At 49.2% G+C, this 22,269-nt stretch overlaps 1 protein-coding gene across 2 annotated transcripts in view; it reads right to left on the reverse strand.

Moving 5' to 3' along the window:
* KCND3 (potassium voltage-gated channel subfamily D member 3) overlaps window positions 1-22,269 on the reverse strand; it is a 233,074-nt gene that overhangs the window by 205,149 nt on the left and 5,656 nt on the right. For both annotated transcript variants that reach the window (XM_067727257.1, XM_067727256.1), the window contains exon 2: window positions 19,154-20,331. In XM_067727257.1, the coding sequence (XP_067583358.1) occupies window positions 19,154-20,259 (1,106 nt within the window). In that variant the 5' untranslated portion in view covers window positions 20,260-20,331. The remainder of the gene's footprint in view (window positions 1-19,153; window positions 20,332-22,269) is intronic.

Genomic DNA, 22,269 nt, shown 5'->3' on the forward strand with positions numbered 1-22,269 from the left:
AAGAACAAAACCCCCCAAAGTTAGTAGAAGGAAAGAAATAATAAAGATCAGAGCAGAAATAAATGAAATAGAAACAAAGAAACAATAGCAAAGATAAATAAAACTAAAAGCTTGTTCTTTGAGAAGATAAACAAAATTGATAAAGCTTTAGCCAGACTCATCAAGAAAAAGAGGGAGAGAACTCAAATCCATAAAATTAGAAATGAAAATGGAGAAGTTACAACAGACACTGCAGAAATACAAAGCATCCTAAGAGACTACTACAAGCAGCTCTATGCCACTAAAATGGACAACCTGGAAGAAATGGACAAATTCTTAGAAAGGTGTAACCTTCCAAGACTGAACCAGGAAGAAATAGAAAATATAAACAGACCAGTCACAAGTAATGAAATTGAAATTGTGATTAAAAATCTTCCAACAAACAAAAGTCCAGGACCAGATGGCTTCACAGGTGAATTCTATCAAACATTTAGAGAAGAGCTAACACCCATCCTTCTCAAACTCTTCCAAAAAATTGCAGAGGAAGTAAGACTCCCAAACTCATTCTATGAGGTCAACATCACCCTGGTACCAAAACCAGACAAAGATACTACAAAAAAAAAGAAAATTACAGACCAATACCCCTCATGAATATAGATGCAAAAATCCTCAACAAAATACTAGCAAACAGAATCCAACAACACATTAAAAAGATCATATACCAGGATCAAGTGGGATTTATCCCAGGGATGCAAGGATTCTTCAATATATGCAAATCAATCCATTTGATACACCATATTAACAAATTGAAGAATAAAAACCATATGATCATCTCAATAGATGCAGAAAAAGCTTTTGACCAAATTCAACACCCATGTATGATAAAAACTCTCGAGAAAGTGGGCAGAGAGGGAAACTACCTCAACATAATAAAGGCCATATACGACAAACCCACAGCTAATATCATTCTCAATGGTGAAAAACTGAATATACTTCCTCTAAGATCAGGAAGAAGACAAGGATGTCCACTCTCACTACTATTATTCAACATAATTTTGGAAGTCCTAGCCATGGCAATCAGAGAAGAAAAAGAAATGAAAGGAATACAAATTGGAAAAGAAGAAGTAAAACTGTCACTGTTTGCAGATGACATGATACTATACATCAAGAACCCTAAAGATGCCGCCAGAAAACTACTAGAGCTAATCAATGAATTTGGTAAAGCTGAAGGATACAAAATTAATGCCCAGAAGTCTCTTGCATTCCTATACACTACTGATGAAAAATCTGAAAGAGAAATTAAGGAAACACTCCCATTTACCACTGCAACAAAAGAATAAAATACCTAGGAATTAGCCTACCTAGGGAGACAAAAGACCTGTGTGCAGAAAACTATAAGACACTGATGAAAGAAATTAAAGATGATACAAACAGATGGAGAGATATACCATGTTCTTGGATTGGAAGAATCAATATTGTGAAAATGACTATACTACCCAAAGCAATCTACAGATTCAATGCAATCCCTATCAAATTACCAATGGCATTTTTTACAGAACTAGAACAAAAATTCTTAAAATTTGATTGGAGACACAAAAGACCCTGAACAGCCAAAGCAGTCTTGAGTGATAAAAATGGAGCTGGAGGAATCAGACTCCCTGACTTCAGACTATATTACAAAGCTACAGTAATCAAGACAATATGGCACTGGCACAAGAACAGAATTATAGATCAATGGAACTGGATAGAAAGCCCAGAGATAAACGCACGCACATATGGTCAACTAATCTATGACAAAGGAGGTAAGGATATACAATGGAGAAATGACAGTCTCTTCAATAAGTGGTGCTGGGAAAACTGGCCAGCTACATGTAAAAGAATGAAATTAGAACACTCCCTAACACCATAGACAGAAATAAACTCAAAATGGATTAAATACCTAAATGTACACCAGACACTATCAAACTCTTAGAGGAAAACATAGGAAGAACACTATTTGACATAAATCACAGCAACATCTTTTTTGATCCACCTCCTAGAGTAATGGAAATAAAAACAAAAATAAACAAATGGGACCTAATGAAACTTCAAACCTTTTGCACAGCAAAGGAAACCATAAATAAGATGAAAAGGCAACCCTCAGAATGGGAGAAAATATTTGCAAACGAATCAATGGACAAAGGATTAATCTCTAAAATATATAAACAGCTCATGCAGGTCAATATTAAAAAAAACAAACAACCCAACCCAAAAATGGGCAGAAGACCTAAACAGACATTTCTCCAAAGAAGATATACAGATGGCCAAAAGCACATGAAAAGCTGCTCAACACCACTAATTATTAGAGAAATGCAAATCAAAACTACAATGAGGTATCACCTCACACCGGTTAGAATGGGCATCATCAGAAAATCTACAAATAACAAATGCTGGAGAGGGTGTGGAGAAAAGGGAACCCTTTTGCACTGTTGGTGGGAATGTAAATTGATACAGCCACTATGGAGAACAGTATGGAGGTTCCTTAAGATACTAAAAATAGAATTACCATATGACCCAGCAATCCCACTACTGGGCATATACCCGGAGAAAAGCATAATTCAAAAAGGAACATGCACCCCAATATTCATTGCAGCATTATTTACAATAGCCAGGACGTGGAAGCAACCTAAATGCCCATCAAGAGACGAATGGATAAAGAAGATGTGGTACATATATACAATGGAATATTACTCAGCCATAAAAAGGAATGAAACTGGGTCATTTGTAGAGATGTGGATGGATCTAGAGACTATCATACAGAGTGAAGTAAGTCAGAAAGAGAAAAACAAATACCATATATTAACGCATATATGTGGGACCTAGAAAAATGGTACAGATGAACCAGTTTGCAGGGCAGAAATTGACACAGAGATGTAGAGAGCAAACATATGGACACCAAGGGGGGAAAGTGGCAGGGGGGTGGTGATGGTGGTGTGATGAATTGGGAGATTAGGCTTGGCATATATGCACTAATATGTATAAAATGGATAACTAATGAGAACCTGATGTATAAAAAAGTAAATTAAATTAAAAAAAAATTCTATCTGTCATTAGGAGGTGGACACAGGGCTAGGATTGAGAACAGGTCAGACTCTTGCTCTTGCAAAGTTGGGAAAAGTCCCACCCCATCCCTGATTCTCTGGGATGGGGTGGGACTGCCACTACTGAGAGAGGAGCCCCCTGTGCCAAGTTCTGGAGACGGCTGCTTCCTTCACATTTCCCCTCATTGCCCAAAGTGCATGGGCCTTAACTCTGCCAAGGAGCATAATTATAGGTGCCATTGCAGTCCGTCTGATTCATTTTCTGTGCCTGGTGACCATGCCTGGTGAGCTTTTCATCATCCCGAGAACAGGCACACACGGTCAGCACAACAGGAACATTTGTTGAATGAATAAAGGAAATGGGCAATAGCAGATTCAAACTGGCATCTGCAGTTGGAGGCTTGTGCTCCCCACTGCCTCCAACACATTTTTGTGTAAACAGAACTATAAATCCAAGGACTGCTGACTCGCTCTGGTTCAGGTTTAATTTTAAACAAATGGGTCTCTGGTCTCTGGTTTAATTTTAAATAATTAACATGAAGAAAAAAGATTTTAAACTCATTTTTTTTACAATGAAAATATATATACCTATGTGAAGACACAACCCTCCCCCTTTAAAATAAAGTTACCCTTATAATTTAAGTTTCATTAAATAATGCTGCCATACCAATGAGAGGCACTCACATCGATGGGCATAAGGAAGTTTTATAGATGCTGCTTGAAAGATGACAAGATTTTTTTTCTTTTCATGTTTGATGTATTTCGCAATTTTTTAAAGTTAATGATCAAACGTCTTCACTATTATATGGGGTCCCCAGGGTAGTCAAATTCATTGAGACAAGAACTCCATCAATTGTCTCTGGATTTCTCCAGGTACAGAGTTGCTTTTGGGGGAAAAGCTGTGGGTGGGTGAGGGCCTCATCTAAGGACCAGAAGCCCCAGTCCTGGTCCAGGATATGCTTCTGATGTGCGGGAAAGGGTCACCTTTCAGCAGGCAAACTTTCTAAAAATGGAGGGATTCTGGATGGCAAACAGAGAACAAGGACCTGGAGGTTCCCCCATGTCTACAATGGCCCAGGGTTACACTGAGAACTCCCTCCTCCCTCCCCACCCCTCACTGCCAGCAGGCTTTCAGGCACACAAGCGTGCGCTCACACGCACAATACACACACACACACACACACACACACACACAGCATGAGCATAGAGCCTGTTTCTGAGTCTCTCCTCCAACTTACACTGTTTGCCTGGAATGCTTTCCCTTTCCAGGCGTCCAAGCCAACTTTCTCACGTGATTTACACACTCCTGGAAGTTCTATCTCTTCCGTGATATCTCCAGGTCAAACAGATCTGATGATCCCCTCGGCTCTGCCCTATCCGGATAGGAAATGTCCCAGAGCTACAGACCCCACCCCAAGTTTGAGCACATCCTCTCTCACTACATGCCGTGAAACACACAACCCCTGCACCTGACTCACTGTCCAGTCCTTCAGGTTGTTTGAGCCACACTTGTGCGGGTACTTCTCACTCTGCCTGAGTGAACGGGCAGGACGTGAAGGGACAGCGATGGGCCAGAACCTGACAGCTGAGCCCCTTCTGTGTCCCTGGCACTCTGCTGGGAGCTGGGACCGGGACCACGGCACTTAACTCTGACGAGCAAGGGCTGCCTATGCTTTCAGATGGTAGTGACAGAAGTGAGGAAGCCTCCCTAGGAGAGGACTCACTAACCTGGCCCTTTTCCAACCAAACTTCCCTTCAGGGCCAGCACCCTGCCGCCGGTCGGCCCTTCCATCCTCGTCCTCTCTGCACATTGGAAAGCCAGCCAGTGAGATGCCCACAGCCGGAGAGAGTCCACAGGCTCACCCTCTCCCCAGTCCTCTGTGATCACTTAATGGTTGGTTTCACTCAAATAACTCAAAGTAATGCAAGCCACGCTGCCCACACGGATGCTAATAGCAATATTGAGGTTCCCCTGCATTCCTCTGGGGAACTCATATTATGAAATAATGGCAGTGGAGAAGGGAAGGACCATTTACAGGCCAACGGGATAACAGGGAAGAAAGAAGTTGGGGATGAGGTGGGGCACGTAGGAAACCAGCCCCTGGTGGAGTTTCAGTAGGGATGGGGTGGTGGGAGACCAGAGAAGGGATGGGGACTCTATTTGCTCCAAAACCTGCCCCTCCATGCTGTGCAGGCTCTCCAAGGGGCTGGTAAGGAGCTGACTCACCCAGGAAGCCTCCACCCCTCCCCAAGGGCTTGGATCTGCCAGGCCTATGCCTGAGTCATCCTAAGTCTGTGCCAGGACAGATGGCCCAGGGTCTTCTTGCCACCAAGTCCCCTAGTGGCTTCCCTGATCATAATTATACTTGCCTTCCAGAACTATTTCCTAACAGAATCTTCTGGGTTCTCAAAAGCCGTCATCATTTTGGGGCATAGAGGAAGTAGTCTTGGGTTTAATACACAGAGGAGGGTTGTGATCACTGACCCTCTCCAAAACTGAATGCGCACCAGTCAAAAGGGGAAACTCCCATCCCTGAATGTTCAGGCAGATTCGTTGCCATCTGCTGGGGAGGCTGTTGAAGGGAATCCAGCTCTGAAGAGGGACAGCAAACTAGGATTCGTGGGGCTTACGTAGCTCTCTGACGTCCCAGGGTTAATGTCTTATACCTTCCCCTCATTCAGCTTATCGAGCCTATCCAGGGATCTGAATCCACGATTCCCTGCTCTCTCTAAACACAATGCTGTGTGGCCGAGGGCTGCTGACCTGGATCTGTGCTTCTCATCGGGAACCCTGGAGCCCTCTGGGGGAGTCTCCAAGCAGAACCTCCCAGGTCCCTCTGCAGACTTGCATTTCTGGTGGTCACTCTGGCCAAGGACTCTTTTCACTTCGCCCTCTTTGGAGATGAAGAAATGGAAATGGGAAGGTCCCCAGTGCCCTAGCATCTAGGGGCTGGTTCTCCAGGCTGTGGATCATCCAGGCTCCTGGGCTAACGATCAGTTTTCCTTTGATCTGGGAGAGACTTGCCCAAGATCACACAGCCTGCTGAAGCTGGCCCCAAAACCCACATCTCCTGACTCCTAGTTCAGTGGTAGTCCTATTGCTCTATACAGCCCAATCCCAGCAGAAGGGTCCGGTTAACCCACGTGAACCAGCATAAACACCTAAATCAGAGCCTGGACACAGCAGCCTCTGCTCCTCAGATGAGAAGCTGACCTTATATGGAAATATTAAGAAAGTCAAACACAGTATGCGGAGTTGGCGGTGGGTATAACTCTTCATCATCTCTCTCTAAGCCCTGCCGAAACTCAGAGCCTGCTTGTCAGCCTGCAGGAAAATGTTTTATTAATCAACACAATGGCCTTTTGCCAGCCTGGAGAGATGCTTCTGCTGGAGAGGGGAGGGGGCTTTGGTTCAGAAGACAGAGATGCAAGCCCTCAGGTACAGAAATCTCGGGAAAACGTCTAGCAGCTTCTAGAGGCAGAAGAGAAACAGGCTGGGGATGAAGAGAAAAAAAAACAAAAAACAAATGTAGGGTCACATATGGCAAACTGCTCTTCTCCATCTCTGGTGCAGAGAAGGCATGAAAAAGGCTGAAGGAGTGCAACACCACAACATCAGATGAGCCAGCAGAGGGGGTAGGGAGGGTCAGAGATGACAAAGTACTGATGGTACTGTGATTCCTCAGGGTCGGCGGGGGCGAGGGAGCGCCCATGACCCCCCAGGGATGATGGGCCCCCGGAGGCTCCTCACCCGATCCCCCACCTGCCCCAGCTCCTGGCCACAGATCATTGTGAGGGGCCGGGAGGACAGGGCAGCCTGCGCTCTGTCACCGGGTTCTGACAGGTTCCCCTAACAGCGCTGATTCCCTCCATTCCAAAACTGTGAGGACTGGACCCCAGCTCCCTGCTGCGCTGAGCTGTGATCTCTCTAGTGGGCTGCGGAGGTGGCCAGCTGAAAGGCTGAGTTATGCCCCAAGGTCTGCGGTGGGAGAGAGGGAATGCTGCCAACTTCCAGACATAGGACGTGGTCAACAAAGGCACCAGGCACCAGAATCTCCACAGAGAGGGAGATGGCGTGAGACTTTTAGACTTTTTTTTTTTTTTGGCGGTACGCGGGCCTCTCACTGCTGTGGCCTCTCCCGTTGCGGAGCACAGGCTCCAGACACGCAGGCCCAGCGGCCATGGCTCACGGGCCCAGCCACTCCGCGGCATGTGGGATCTTCCCGGACTGGGGCACGAACCCGTGTCCCCTGCATCGGCAGGCGGACTCTCAACCACTGCGCCACCAGGGAAGCCCCAAAACTTTTAGACTTTTATTCTGAGATACTCACATAGGAAATTTACACAGTATGCATATTTACAGCTTTCCCTCTCCCTTACATATTTCTTCTTTTGCACAGACTCTGCTGCAACACTAAAATTTCCCACCTCCTTCTTTTTTTGTCTTCCCTCCTTTCCACCAGTATGCTCCTTGCCTGTTGATGAACTCACCCCCTGCCCGTGCATGCGCTGTTCCTGTCTCTGTTGGTTCAGACCAGCCTGGATCCCCTCGATCCCGCTGGCCCCATCTCTCATCTCTCCTTCGTCACCATCCTGTGTCCACTCTTCACCCTTATGACCTTTGCCAGCAGGCCCGAGTGTCTTTGGTGCTGGGACATTAGGACACTGGGGACTCTGTGTCTTCCTCCCGCTGCCCAAGACAGAGCCTGGGGAGGGAGACGTCTCGAACGCCACTCCGATGGAAATCTGGGTGGTTAGTGATAGGTTAAGAGCAGACGCTGGTCAGAGCAGCTCAGGTCTGAAACCCAGCTTCTCCGTTCACCAGAGAGCAGGCCTCGATTTTCTCAGGGACAGAACACAGATGACAGTAATCTCGCTTTCCTGTGGTTAAGGGGAGGTTATCAGGAGAGTTAAATGAGGAAGCCCATGTAAATGACTTATAGTTAGCACCATACCTGGAACATCATAAAAGCTTGATAATATTAGCTATGATTATTGTGTTGTTGTTGATGATGAGGGACAGTGGTCTCTCACGTGTCAGGGTGAATCTATTTCTACTCATTTTCGTCTCCTCACCTTCTGGATAAAAACCCTAAAGGGACTCAAACACAGCTCTTGAATCATCATTTCTGTCCTGGGGCCAGCCTCTCACCGACTCCTAATCAACTGTGGACACAGCTTTCACTTCAGGAGAGGCTAGAGCCACTGCTCCTCTACCCTCGTGTTGGGACCCCTCACCTCTCCCTGGGGTCAGGCTGATGGCCTCATTCTCTCTCCCCTTACCAGGCTCATCTCTTTTTTTCCTGGTTTTTACTTCAACGTTTCATTCTCACTTTATACATTCACTTGACTATTGTTTGCTGCTCCTGAGAATTTGCCTGTTCTGTTCGTGAATACAGCCTCAGCCCCAGCACACTGCCTGGCATGTGGAGACTCACAATATTTGTTCAGTAAATGATCAAATGAAGGAACGCACTGAACTTTTCCACCACAAGCTTCCAAGGACCAGCTGAAATGCCACCTCCTCCAAGAAGCCTTCCCTGGTTCCTGCCTCCTTCACCTTTCCCTCACACTTTTCTGCCCTTTACTCATACCTCTCACCTTGCTGAACCCAGAAATATAGCTCTGTGTGCACACAAGTCACCCCTGTTACTAGACTGAAGCTTCTTATGAAGCAGCGGGCTCCGAAGGAGTCAGAAGACCTTGGTTTGAATCTAGTAATGCTACTATACCGTGGGAGCTCGGGCCAGTGGCCTACATTCTCAACGTCTCAGTCTTCTCATATATAGGAAGGGAACCTAACTCCCGCCTCCTAGGATTTAGTCCTCGTCCCCTTTCTTTTTTTGTAGCCCCTCCTCGCAACCAGGACTATGCCATGCTCACAAAGACAGCCCAATGCAAATTTGCTGAATTACTGAACCATCGCTTTCCCCGGGTGCTTACCGAGGGCCCAAGAGAGATGTCTCCAAGAGGCGGCAGGCCAGAGGACACACCCAGTGACGCCAGGAGTGCATCTGATGTTTCTCTCTAAGAAGAAGGAGGGAATGGGTGGGACAAGCAGTGTCTGCAGTGCCTGGAAACTCTGCCCCGGGGGTCTGGCACTGCAAGGCCAGACAGTGTCACCCATGGAGGCTGCACCACTCGGAGTCAACATCCCCCTTGGCCAGGTAAGGGACGTTTGTTGGTCTGTGACCATTTAGACCCCATCTCCCATCCACATGCCAATGTAAGGATCCTGTTCTTATTATTTTTTAGCAAAGCCCATAAACCAATTTCGATTTCCTGGGTCGGTGCTGTTTATTTAATTATCATGGTAGGAGGCTAAAAAGAAAACCTTGTTTTACTCAGGAAACCAATATGACCTTTTAGCTCCAGCAGAAACCCAGTGTGAAAGGGAACTTCCATGGACCAAAGAGAGAGGCTGAACGGAAGCATCGGCAAAACTGCTCACAGGTGGCACCGCCACTCCTAAAGGGGGCAGGTGCCAGAGAAGCAGGGCCTGGGGCCGGAACTGTGCCCCAGGCCCTCTCCTCTTCCTTCCTTTCATGTTTTCCTGGGCAATCGCATCTATTTCTCCCGCTTCAGCTGATGATTTCGAAACCTGCTGCTTTAGCCCCCTTCTCCCTTGCTCAGGTTCAGACCCACATTTCCACCTGCCTGCCGGCCACTTCAAGGACACCCAGGGTTACCTGCAAACACCACAGACCCACAGGCAAGCTCATTGTCCTGCCCACCGCTGTCAGTCCAGCCGAAACTTCACCTTTCCACGAAGCCAATCATTTGTTCATCAACAAATACTTATTAAGCTTTTCTTCTGTGCCGAACACTTCTTGATCATTTCAACACATGCCCCATGCTCTCCTGTACAGTCAGAAACATGCTCCAATCCCCTGCTATATTGTAAACTTCTTGGGAGTTTACAACTCGGTCTTGGTCTCATTTATTTTGGTATCCTCAACACTGCCTAATAGGGTGCTTCACAGATACTAGGTGCTCAGTAATGTTTGTTGAACTGAATCGAGATTTATGCTGTCCATGGTTTTGATATCATTCAGTTTAGTTGAATCCTCCTAAGGTTCTTTTTTTATTTTCCTGTTTAAATATGCGTGACCAGGAAGAAGTAAAAATAAACTAATGATACTTCTCAGCAGCTATAAGTCTGTAATTATGGTTAACTCTCAGTTATCCATCCCATTGGAAAAACAGCGTTGGAGAGAATCCCACACCAGAAGCATAAAAACATGATTTCCATCAGTCTTTGACATGTACTGGATGATTTTTAAGGAGCTGATTTGCCTTTTTAATTTTGTTTGGCTGATCGGGTTGCTATTTGCGTTTACAGCCTCTCAATAACTGGCCGGGTAACAGGGATGGAAGGGGAGATGGAGGACTGTGCTGGTGGGAGATGTTTCCAGAAGGAAACATCTGCTCTATACAACCTTGAAGGCAAGACTGGACGATTAGGGCATCACAGGAACTTGGGTTTGTCAGCATGGCCCAGGGTTTGGCCAGTTTCTTTCAGATGATTGCAAGGGTAGAGACGTCCCAGCCCCCTAACAGCCCACTCTGGGTCCAGAGTTGGATTTTGTTTAAAGATGATGACAAAGTGCCCCTGGGACCGAGTAAGGTTCTGGGATGGAGGGCGGGCTGTGCTTCCAGTCTTGCTGGTAACAGGAGGGTGCCTTGCTGTGCCACCGGGAACCACTGGATGCAAATCAAAGAAAATGAGATTTGCAATTTTGCATTGATAGCTAGATAATGTAGGGGAGAAAGTTCCCCTCTTCTCCTTCTGAAGCAAACAAATATCAAATGTGGTGATTCAGCAGCTGCATTAGTTGGGGAAAATTGATGCACATTTCATGTGTCAGGGAGCTGAATCCCAGAGAATGGAGCCAGCCTCCCAGAAAATGGTTTCTTTATATAGTTCCATCCATTTATTGTTTGATTGGACTTTCTGTACATTAAATTCAAGCTGTTCTGCCGCTCATGGGCATTATGATGTGCTGGCTCGGTGGGAAACAATGACGGTGATGGGATTTTACGGTATCACATTACAAAGGAGGCGTCCCCAGCCCCATCCATTTCTCCATCAACTAGCTTGTGTGTGAGGTGGCACTTATATTAAAACGATTTTTCTGATTCAGTTTAATGACACTCATTCGAGTCCTGACACCCAGAATACGATTACATGAGCTAGATGCAATCTCCCTCTATCCAACCATGGTCAGCAAAGGCTGAGTTATCTTCCCTCCCCAGCAAGCCCCTTCCCACCAACCCATCATTTGCATTGAGCTGGGTGGAGAGAGCTGGGGCTGGGGAGAAGAGGCCTACGTTCTGGTCTGAGAAAAGCAGTCTGGACAGAGGCAGGTGCACTGGCCTTGACCTGGAGGCCACAGTACATGAGCCTTTTGGTCGAGAACTATGGGTTCTTGAAGGCATCGTGGTAACCCCTTCCTCCTCGTCACAAACAAGTCCCCATTCAAGGTTGGTTTGAATTCACTACTATGCACTCCTTCCAAAAGAGATTGCTAAGGGCTTGGTCCCCACTTCCCAGGAAAGAAAAACTGACTTGGTCATCACAAAGGATGAACACTTAAGATGTGACTAGAGTGTCAGCTTCCTGGAGGGGACCACCTGTCTGAGGACAGGGCATGGGGGGACTCACAGAGAAGTCTCTGCTCCTCTCCTTGCCTGGGAGTAGCTCCCAGCCATGATGGCATGTGGCCAAGGGCCCTGCGTGGCCTGGGACAGGCGCTCCCACCTGGGCGAGAGAGACAAAAATCCTCATGTAGTTACCAAGGGGTTCTGCCCCTCCCCTGGGGAGACGGAGGGCCAGGATGCCTTTTATTTACACTATTTTCAGGCAGAATAATTGCTGCTCCTCAGGAAGGATCATGTTTGTGTTTATGGGTATGTTTAAAGAGGGAAACCCAAACAAAACCAAACAGAAAGAGAGAGAGAGAGATTGATTTTCAAAGATTCCAAAGAGAGCTGTGAAATGGGCATCAGTGTGGAAATCCCTTTCCGAAAATTGCAGCAATTTGAACTGTTGGATCGGAAGAGCAATCTAATGTGGTGACTCTGGTGTGAAGAACGTCAAAGCTCACATCCCACCTGTGGGAATTCATCTCTCCCTCCTCCGTAGCCCTGAAGCCCTCCGCTTGCCCCACTGTGCCGGCAGCTACCACAGCCACTGACTCTGAGACTGGCCTCTCCCTTTCAGTTTCTGAGCCAAGATCGTCCCCGCATGGTGGTGCCCAGCCCTTGGCAGGTGCTATAGGGAAATTCTGCCTGGGTTGGAGACAACCTCAATCAGGTGCAGATGCTCCCACTGACCGCCAGTCCAGCCCAGCCCTGCTCTCAGCTGGCCATGCTCCAGCTCGGCCTATGGGGCTTGTCCATTCTGTGCCAGAGTCTGGGAGCTATCCTGCAGGCCCTTGAGGCCTCTTCTTGTGAAATGTTTCTCCCAGCGGTGGAGGTCTTTAGGAATGTGTCTTCAGGCCAGTTGTCTGCCATGGGAGCTGGTGAAGCTTTCAGCTGGCAGGCTGACAGCAGGACCAGCATGTGTGTCCTGTGGCCTCTACCTTCAAATAGATGCGGAATCTCTCCCTTCTCCCCTCTCCACTGCCACCACCACCCTAGATCCCAGCCACCATCATCTCCTGCCCGGATTATTGTGGTAGCTTCTCCCGTACAATATATTCACTACCCAGTACCCAGAGTGATCCTTTTAAGACATGAGTCAGGTCTACTCAAAACTCTCCAGTGGCTTCCCATTCTAAGCAGATTAGTGAAAGGCAAAGGGCCAAGTCCTTGAGGTGATCATAAGGGCCCTGCATGAGCTGCTTCCCGCTACCGGCTCTTGGGGCTGGACCATAAGTGCCTTCTTGCCCTTCCAAGAATAGTGCACCAAGGCCCCTCCTGCCTAATGGCCTTTGCATTTGCTGTTCCCTCTGCCTGCAATGCTCTTCCCCAAGAAACCCACATTCCTTCAGATCTCTGCTCAAATGTAACCTCATCTGAGAGGCCTGTCTTAACCTCCTCATCTAAAATAGCAACTCTCCCTTGCTCTACCCCATCTCACACTCAGCACCCCCAATTTCTCACATCATGCTTTATTTTTCTCTGCAGCATGAATTGCTGTCTGATAGGATACACGTATGTATGTATATATTTTTCTATTTACTGTCTGTTTTCCTCCACTAGAATGTAAGCTCCACTGGATCAGGGGTTGTTTTCTTTGATGCTGTATCCCCAGAGCCCAGTAGCTACTCAAATAATCGAATGGAGGGATACTTCATGGGTAGGGGGGCTTATCTATGGCTCTCTTTGTGTTCCTCCCTGCTCCAGAGTCTGCAGTGGGAAGCCTGGCCAAGTAGCCAATAGTGAAAGACAAAGGCTTAAACTTCCCTTGCAAGAAAGCCCCAACTCTGCTAGGCTGACGTCAGAACCAGAGAACGCTCTGCTTGGTCTCCCCATCTCCACCCACCCACAAATATCCTGTCGGACATGACCATATAACCAACATTCAGATAGCACTTTCATTGGTTCTCACAATGGGCAGGAGATGGTTAACAGGTGAGAAAACTGAAGACGGGTGAGCTGGGGTACAAACCTGTTTGGTTGAACAGATATATATTGAGGCCCAATACATATCAGACCCTGTGCTAGGCATGGATCATACCATGATCTTTGGAATAGAGACCTGCCCTTGAGGAGCTCATATCCTGGGGGAAAGACACATAAACAAATAAAGTTAATAAAATGTGGCAACCGGCAAGACAGAGGTATGCAGAGGCTGCAGTGGGAGGCGGGAGGAGGGGCACGGAGCTCCTGGAGGGCTGGGAAGGTCTCCTAGAGGAGACGATGTGGGCTGTCTCGAAGGATGACGGGGGTTAGTCGCACAGAGAGCAGAGTGAAGGGTAGCCTCTGGGTGACGGGAAGAGTGTGAGTAAAAGCCTCTTTTCTGATCCTTGGTCTACTGCTCTCCCCACCCTCTCTTGTTTTGGTTCAAAGGAAGAGAACTGAGTCTCATTCAGTTCATTTTGTCTGTACCTTATGTAGGGCTGACATGCCATCATAGTGCCTGTGTATTCTCAGAGCCTACCATGCTGCCCGGTACACAGTAGGCACTCAGTAAATGTTGAATGAATGAATGATTCCTCGTTGTGATGCAGGTTTCTACTCAGGAATTTCAGCACCAGAAAACTGTTGGTTAAGAAATGTCAAACCAAGAAAAGACCCTGAGGTCATTTATTCCCAGTAAGTGCACTCTGATCAGATCTCCCTGGGCAGGGACCCACCACCAACAAAGGTGGGCACCGTTTGGCCAGTGTCCCACACCAAGGCATTTGGAAGGTGGGAGGAGGGTTGGTGGGCCCCCCAGAGGCAGTGGATGAGGGTGCAGCCAGAATTTCAGGAATTGAAGGGTTAACAAAACCACACCTCTGGTGTCTCCACTGGGGAAGCCTGATCAAGTACCCCACTCTGTGGAGTGCCTGTATTGCTCTCCAAGGCCCGGCTCCCAGTCTCCAGAAACCTCAGGCAGGACCCTTCCAGGATTACGCTTTAAAGGGAAATGCAAATCCCTGGAGCAAAAAAAAACCTGGAGGCTGCTTTTGCTTGGAAGAAGTAAAAATCGATTGTTTTCGTTAAAGTGATTTTTGTGTGTGTGTGTGTGTGGTACGCGGGCCTCTCACTTTTGTGGCCTCTCCCGTTGCGGAGCACAGGCTCCAGACCCGCAGGCTCAGCGGCCATGGCTCACGGGCCCAGTCGCTCTGCGGCATGTGGGATCTTCCCGGACCGGGGCACGAACCCGTGTCCCCTGCATCAGCAGGCGGACTCTCAACCACTGCGCCACCAGGGAAGCCCGTTAAAGTGATTTTTGGACACTGTCAAAAGCTCTCTCATCTCAGGACACGGGGTGAAGACAGGCTGCCGGTCTCAATTACATAGCCAAGCCAACTTGGGCAGCAGCGGGCCACCTCATCAGGAGCGATGCTGCTCTGCTGCTCTGCCGTTCCCTGCCCTTCCCAGGTCAAACTCCTCCTCCCTAAGCTATCCAAGAGCGGCCTCACCCCATCCAGGCCTGGAGCTGGTCCTCCATGGCCCTGCGGATGCTTGCTCACAAAGCTTTCCTCCCCTCTTCCCCACGCCCCACGTGAGCTTCACCCACGGACCGGCTCAGGCAGTCCGCCCAATGGTGATGCCAACCAAAGTCAAATAAAATGAAGAGGGGAAATCTGCTTTGAAGAAGTCTATGCCATATAATACATTCCCAAACTAGATGTGCTGGTCTTATTTAATATTGGGAGTTCTGTATCATCCCTTCCCTCTGTTAACTGAGATAATTGACGATTTATTTTATTTATAGCATCCATTATGAGCATGGAAATTAATCCTTTAATGGTGAATTTGGGAGCTCAGCTGTCAAAGGGGCACAAGGGAACCCTGGGCTGGGCACAGGTGTCATTCCCACCAGCAAAGGAGGTGGCAAAGGAAAGCCATCCTCAAGCGTTGATGGCAGCTGGGCTGTTATTGTTCTGTGTGCTTAAGATATTTTGAGAAATTAAATAAATAGGAATAATTGGCTCCAGGAGATCCCTCCCTGGAGGACACCTGAGTAACTCATCAGCGGATCCTGGGAAAGCAGGCAGAGATGGCAACCAGAGCCGGGAAGAGCGAACTCCTTCACTCGGCACACCAGCCCTCGGCCAGTCAGTCAGCCCTGCTCTGCAAAGGAACTCAAGACAGTCTCTCCGGACTGGAAATAGGAAGCAAGGGGAGGTTTGGGCGGGGAGGGTCTGGAGTCTGGAAGAACTAGGAGTCTGCTGGGAATTGTTGGAAGCAATCAGACAGAACATGGAATGTGGCAGAACACTGGCCCTTGGTATTGCACAGCCACTTGGGGCTCAAATGCCAGTGAAGAGTAAGCAAAAGACAGGCTTTCTGGAGTGGTCGAACAAGCTTACAACTAGCCAGTAAATGAGCTCAGGACAGAAACCAGCCGAGGAGAGGAAAGGTTTCCAGGGTCTGGTGGGTAAGACCTCCAGTCAGGGCAAGAAGACTCCCACAATGCAGCAGAGCACCCCAGTCGGGGGGACCACACACCAGGTGAAGGCTGCTGTCCTCTCTCCCTGGGGCCAGGGCTGGGGCAGACCCAAATCTTGGGTCCACCCTAGAGAGAGGACAGGTGGGTCTGGAAGGAACTGAGAACAGTATCAGACCAAGCAGATGGAAAAGGAGCCCCATTCGCATTGACCCATCCATTTAACAGTGTTTTGCCAAACACCTGCTGTGTATAGCCGAGCAGTGAGCCTGGTGATGGTTCCCACTGCCAGCTCAGGTCAAAGCCAAAGCAGCCCAATCCAGCACTGGGCGACACCAGCCAGGGTGGAAGGGAAGAAAAAGCCTGCATTCCCGTCACTTAACTGAGGTTAAGGAAGATATAACTAAAAGGCTTCTTTTCTTGTTCTGGCCCGTGAGTCTTTCCTCGCCGAGGCTAGACGTCTTGATGCACAGGGAAGGGAAGGGTGAGGAGTCCACGGTGCTCACAGTCAGGGGGAGCGTGCTTCTTCCCACGCAGGTGTCCTGCCGTTCCTCTCTGTCTCACGCTCTGGCAGAATCTTCTTGCTTTGCCCCTCCCACATTCCCGAAAATAAATGTGAGGCCATGACTGTCCACCCCCTGACATTGGACTCGACCTTGATTCTACAGAGTGAAGGCGAAAGGAAATCACTGGTCTCCCCAATGACATTAAAACACTGGATTTTGCCATGAAAGCAGCCATGGATTTCCAAGGCAGAACTTAAACTGGCCAGAAGGAAATGTTTTATTTATAAGTTCCCTGTGTGCCGAGTGAGGTGTCTGTAGTACTCACTGCACTGATGCTTTCTTTCTTCAATAGTGATATGACTAGAATAGACTATGACACCCTGAGGCCATAATAAAAAAAATAACTCTGAAGGGCTGATTTCCACCTACGGGCCCTGATGGTACGGAAACAAGTAGAGGGGGGAACGAGAACAGAAAGGGTCCTGGAGACAGCCAGACTGGTATTTGCAAAGCAGCACCGCCCCTTAGCAGCTATGTGACTACAGGCATTTACTTAACCTCTCTGAACCTCGCCTGCTGCATCTTCAAAGTTGTATAGAGTTTTTCCTACCTTGCAAGGCTATTGTGAAGACTTAAAGAGATAACATATGCAAAGTGCTCAGCACACTGCTGACACACAGTAGACACACATACGCTGTTACACTAATAAAATGTAATGGGCAGGTGGTCACTGAAGTTTCCACTGATCTCCTCTGAAATGGTCCCACATCCCCCATCCAATGGATGACACCCATCCATCTGTCCTGTTTTCTCCCCATGGTGGTCCTGAGGCATCACTCTGGTGTCATGAGTCCCACCAAGGGGCACTTGAGGGTGCTGGACAGTCAGAGCCATGTCAGAGCGCGGCCATGGAGGTCCTGGCCGTGGGAGCGGTCCCTTTCAGGAAAGCGAAGGGATGGCCAGGTTAGCACAGAAGCAGCAAATGTGCCTCTTTCTCCTGACACGTGGCCAGCTCTCTAGCCCATTTTAATCCCTAAATATTCCACTGTGCCAGGAAGCCACATCCGCCCCCTGAGCCAAGAGAGGCAAGGTCAAAGGACCAGACTTTCTTGCCCATCTGGGTGGGAGCAGCTATTTGGAGGCTGCGTGTGTGTTGGAAAGGGAGGAAGGGGCAGGGTGGCCTCTGTCAGAGAGACAGAGGTGAATGGAATGCCCCCGTCGTGGACAGTGACACCCCACGCCCTCCCCCTTGCTACTCCCTCCCATGTGGCAGAATGACAAATGTAATCATTTGAAAAGGTCCCATCACCTGCTCAGTCATTCCCAACAAGCACATGCAGCACTATGGAAAAACCGATACCAGTGCCACAGGGTTTCAGCCAGGAAAAAACAAAATCAAATCACCAGGACGCCACGAACCGAATTGTCAAACACCAAATAAAAAGCTTCATGAATTCTCCATCAGCAATATAACGCTTCCTGGCCTAAGCAAATATAGACCCAGCACGTGAATAATGAAGGGGTTCTGCATTAGCCTCAACGAGTTGCAACGGCTGAAGCAGCAACCCCTAAGAAATACACGTCTCTGTAAAGCTGCCTTCATTGGCCCTAATCCCGTTAGGGTGAAGATTGTAATCTGCTTCCTCACCCCCCATCCTCTGATGGAAATCTTCACATCCCAGTACCGCAAATACATTTTGGTGACCTCAGCTGCAGAGGAGACCTCGGGGAGATGGAAGAGACAGTCACCTGTGACCTCGCTGAGCGCCTCTCCCTCCCTCTGATGATATCGCTGCCACTGTGTCTGACCACATGATCCATTCAGACCACCTCACAATTGCCCAGGAAGGCCAGATCATTCCATCACAGAGTCAGGCTGAGAAAGCAAGACTGCTGTTCCTTCCGTGAGAAAAAAACAAACCATGTGCCCCACTTTGCAGAAAACCCAAGTTCAGAGTCCCTTAGAGAAAGTCTGTTCAGAGCTACTGAACCCTTGAGCATCGGTGGCAGCAGAGAAGAAAAGTAAGGCAAAAGAGAAGACAGCCTGCAAATACACGACAAAGGAGAAATGCAGGAAGGATCCCCAAAGAGTGTTCTAGGTGTCTTCTGTTAATGGAAATCTGTACCCTCCTGACAACACTCGCTGAACTGCTCACTGTCTTCCTCCTTCCTGCTACGCTGTTTTTCTCCTCAAGGCAGCCCTTGCAAGCACAAGATGCATATGAGCATGCAGCATCACCACTCACCTCTCCCTCACCACACACACATACACAGAAGGCATGGCTGAAAAACATAAACGGGGATTTAATTTTCCATGTTTTGTAACATACATGCCCCCCACGAAAAGAAAACTCAATTCCGAGACTTCTGTCCTCCCCAAACCAATCATTCACGTGCCTTCCTCTTCTGATGAGGGGCTTCCCTGGCTCCTACAACTTGGGGAAGCGACTCCATCCTCCTCTGCCCAATCCTGATACCATCCAAAGCGTCATCGTCAATCCAACCTCCGCCCTTCTCCAGTCCAACAGAGCAGGACTTACCCCAGTGTGGTCATGGTGACGATGGTGTACCAAAAAGAGGCGGGGATGCTCGTGAACTTGCTGGCGGAGGAGCCCTTCTCGGCATAAAACATCACAGTGGCAAAGATGATGATGGCCATGGTGAGGGAGAAGAGGAGGAAGCCGAGCTCAGAGGCACAGCTCTTCAGGGTGTAGCCCAGGATCCGCAAGCCCTGGGAGTGGCGGGAGAACTTGAAGATCCTGAAGACGCGGAAGACCCGAAGCGTGACGAAGGCGCCCGACACGTCCTCATTGTTGGTCATTACCAGGCCGATGTAGTAGGGCATGATGGCCACCACGTCGATGATGCTCATCACGCTGCGGATGAAGCGGTAGCGGCTGGGCGCCGCGAAGAGCCGGAGGAGGTACTCCACCGTGAAGATCATGACGCAGGCGGTGTCCAGACAAAAGAAGGCCACCGAGTAGCGCTCGCCACACGGCAGCTCCTTGCTCCCAGGCACCGTGCCACACGGCACCGTCTCCACCACGTTGGTGATGACCGAGACGGCAATGAAGAAGCCAGTCACGTAGTAGAAGACCAAGGCCAGTGTGCTGGTGTGCGGGTTCTCGAAGGCCCGCCACATGGTCTGGCGGAAGCTGAGGGAGGGCATGGACTCCTGGTTGTTCTCCGAGTCGTTGTCGTCCATGAGCCGCTCGGCGTTCTCCCTCTTGCGGTCCTTGTACTCCTCGTAACAGCAGTCGCCAATGATCTCGGGAAGGATGCCATAGAAAGCCAGCTCGTCATCGTAGGCGGAGATGCACTCGTAGCGGGGGTAGTGCAGCTTGCCTGTGCGATAGAAGTTGAGGACGCAGCGGAACACTTCTGGGTCCCGGTCGAAGAAGTACTCCTTGGTGTCCTCGTTGAAGAAGAACTCCTTCTCCGTGCTGCCCAGCAGTGTGTCCGGGTAGCGCTCCAGCGTGGTCCGCCACGTCTGGAACCTCCGCCCGCTCACGTTGAGGACGATCAGTTCATCCTGCCGCTTGTTCTTGTCTGCCGGGGCAAGGGGCATGGGGCAGTTGGCCACCGGCATCCACCCGATGGCCGCAGCCCGCGCGAAAGGCAGCCAGGCTGCGACTCCGGCCGCCATGGTGACTCCAGCTCTTGGGCGGCCACTGCTCCGCCACCGCGCACACCAGCTTGAGAGTTAGTTCAGCGACCCCTGGAGACAGGAGGAGAGAGCGGAGAACCAGTGAGTCCCTGATTGGCCCCCCCGGGTGGGAAATGGGACACAGGGAAGGGGCATCAGTAAGTGAAAGAGCAAAAGTCTGGAAGGCAAATTAATGGAACTGAAGACACCACCGAAGAGAGGAGACTTGATTCTTTCCCCTCCCTTCGCCGGGAGAGCACCTAGCACCCACCGGGCCCGTGCAGCAGTGTGGGATCACCGGAATTTGTTGACTGCCTGACACATTGTCAAGTTCCAAGGGGCCTCAGAAGCATTTGGAGGGAAAGCCTCTTTAGCAGAAAGATCTGGGAAGACGTGGGTAATAATCAGCTCCGAAAGGTTATGGCATTACTACGAATTTAAATTGGGAGAGGGTAAATGAGTTCTCATTAAATGAATTTAAAAGTGGGAAAAACATGCTAATTTTTATTTCTCTCTTCACCCACTAGGGTAATCAGGAACGGCATGTGGGTGAGGGAGATCAGGTAAAGACATTCTTTCCACTCTTCACGGGTGAGGAGGCTGGGGCTGCCCAGGTCTGGACAATTCTCTGAGATGGCAGGTGACCACAGTAGACCCAGGATTTGGTGGAGTTCTGTCCCCGAGTCCCATGGAGAAGGCTGACTCTGGTGGAGCGCTACTCTGGGACATCCAGCAACCTTGTGTCCAATCACGCCCTCAGGGCCATAATCGAAAGATGTGGCAGAGGCTGTGAGGCTGGGGTTCCTCCCCCACCTTGCAAAGGGCTCTTGGATTCTTGGTTCACCTGTCTTTCACGCATTGTCCCTCTCCCTCCCAGAGGAAGCTGATCCACGCTTATTGCCATCTCCAGGCTCCTCGCCTCCCGTCTCCATCTGCCCACCATCCACAACTCCCTCGGGTTATATAACAATACTCTTTCCCAAGCCAGCCTCTTTCACCTGGCCTCTCTCCACCCTCAGAGATTCCTCCAGAGCTGGGCCACCTCGGCCCTTCACTCACCGCTCTCTGAGCCACGCTGAGTACACACTTCCCCATCACCTGCGTGGATGGAGGGAACAGTGGCGCGGAGAATTATATTTGGCTTTGGGAAACAGATTTACCTACCCAAATCTGGCTTTTTAAAGATGATAGTGAAATGACTCTGCAATCCCAAATGTATACCATCTGTGGGGAGACATGTGGTGACACAGAAACACACGTAACAGCAACGGGAAATTGTTTGGGGTTGACACTCGTTTTCCCAAATCCTAAACGGATCACGCAGAACCAATCCTGGCTCAGAATTATTTGGACCCTCTGGAATTCAGCTGGTTTAAAGAAAGGAGGCAGAGGGTGAGTCTTGTAATGGGATTTGATCTTCATCTTTCCTTGGAACCCTGCTTGCTCCTCCTGACTCCCAACTCTTCTAGGTTTTCCTGATCTCTACCCCCTCTCATTCCTGAGCCACCACGGACTTTCCCACCTGGATGCCTCTGAAACTGGACAGGTGTCAGCTGAGTCTACCTCCCTGCAAAAAAGCTGCTCTTTACCTTTTGTTCACAGCATCCCTGACCCCGGGCCTGTCGCCTTGGCCACCTTCCTCACTGCTCCACCCAAAGAGTTGCCAAATAATGAGACAGGAGCTCTACTGCCCTCATTAAGGCCTCACTTCCCTCAGGCCTCCTTCCCACTGGCCTGCTTGTCTCTCAACTCCCCCCCTCCCCGACCCTGTTTCTCCCGTTCCCAGTAAATCCATTCTGCTCAGGGTAATCTCCCTAAGCAAGATTTCCCCACAGCCTACAAAATCAAGTCCGAACTCTTTGGCGGCATTCTGGCATTTCCATAAACGGATCCTGGTTTATCATTCTAGCCCCATGTCCCCTGCACCCACCCTAGACCACAGACGGGCTCATGCGCAGCTCTTGTGGGTTCTGTCTGTGGGCACTCTTCCTTTCTGTTGGGAATATCCTT

The sequence above is a fragment of the Pseudorca crassidens genome, chromosome 2 (assembly GCF_039906515.1).
Source record: "Pseudorca crassidens isolate mPseCra1 chromosome 2, mPseCra1.hap1, whole genome shotgun sequence".
NCBI classification, from domain to species: Eukaryota; Metazoa; Chordata; class Mammalia; order Artiodactyla; family Delphinidae; genus Pseudorca; species Pseudorca crassidens.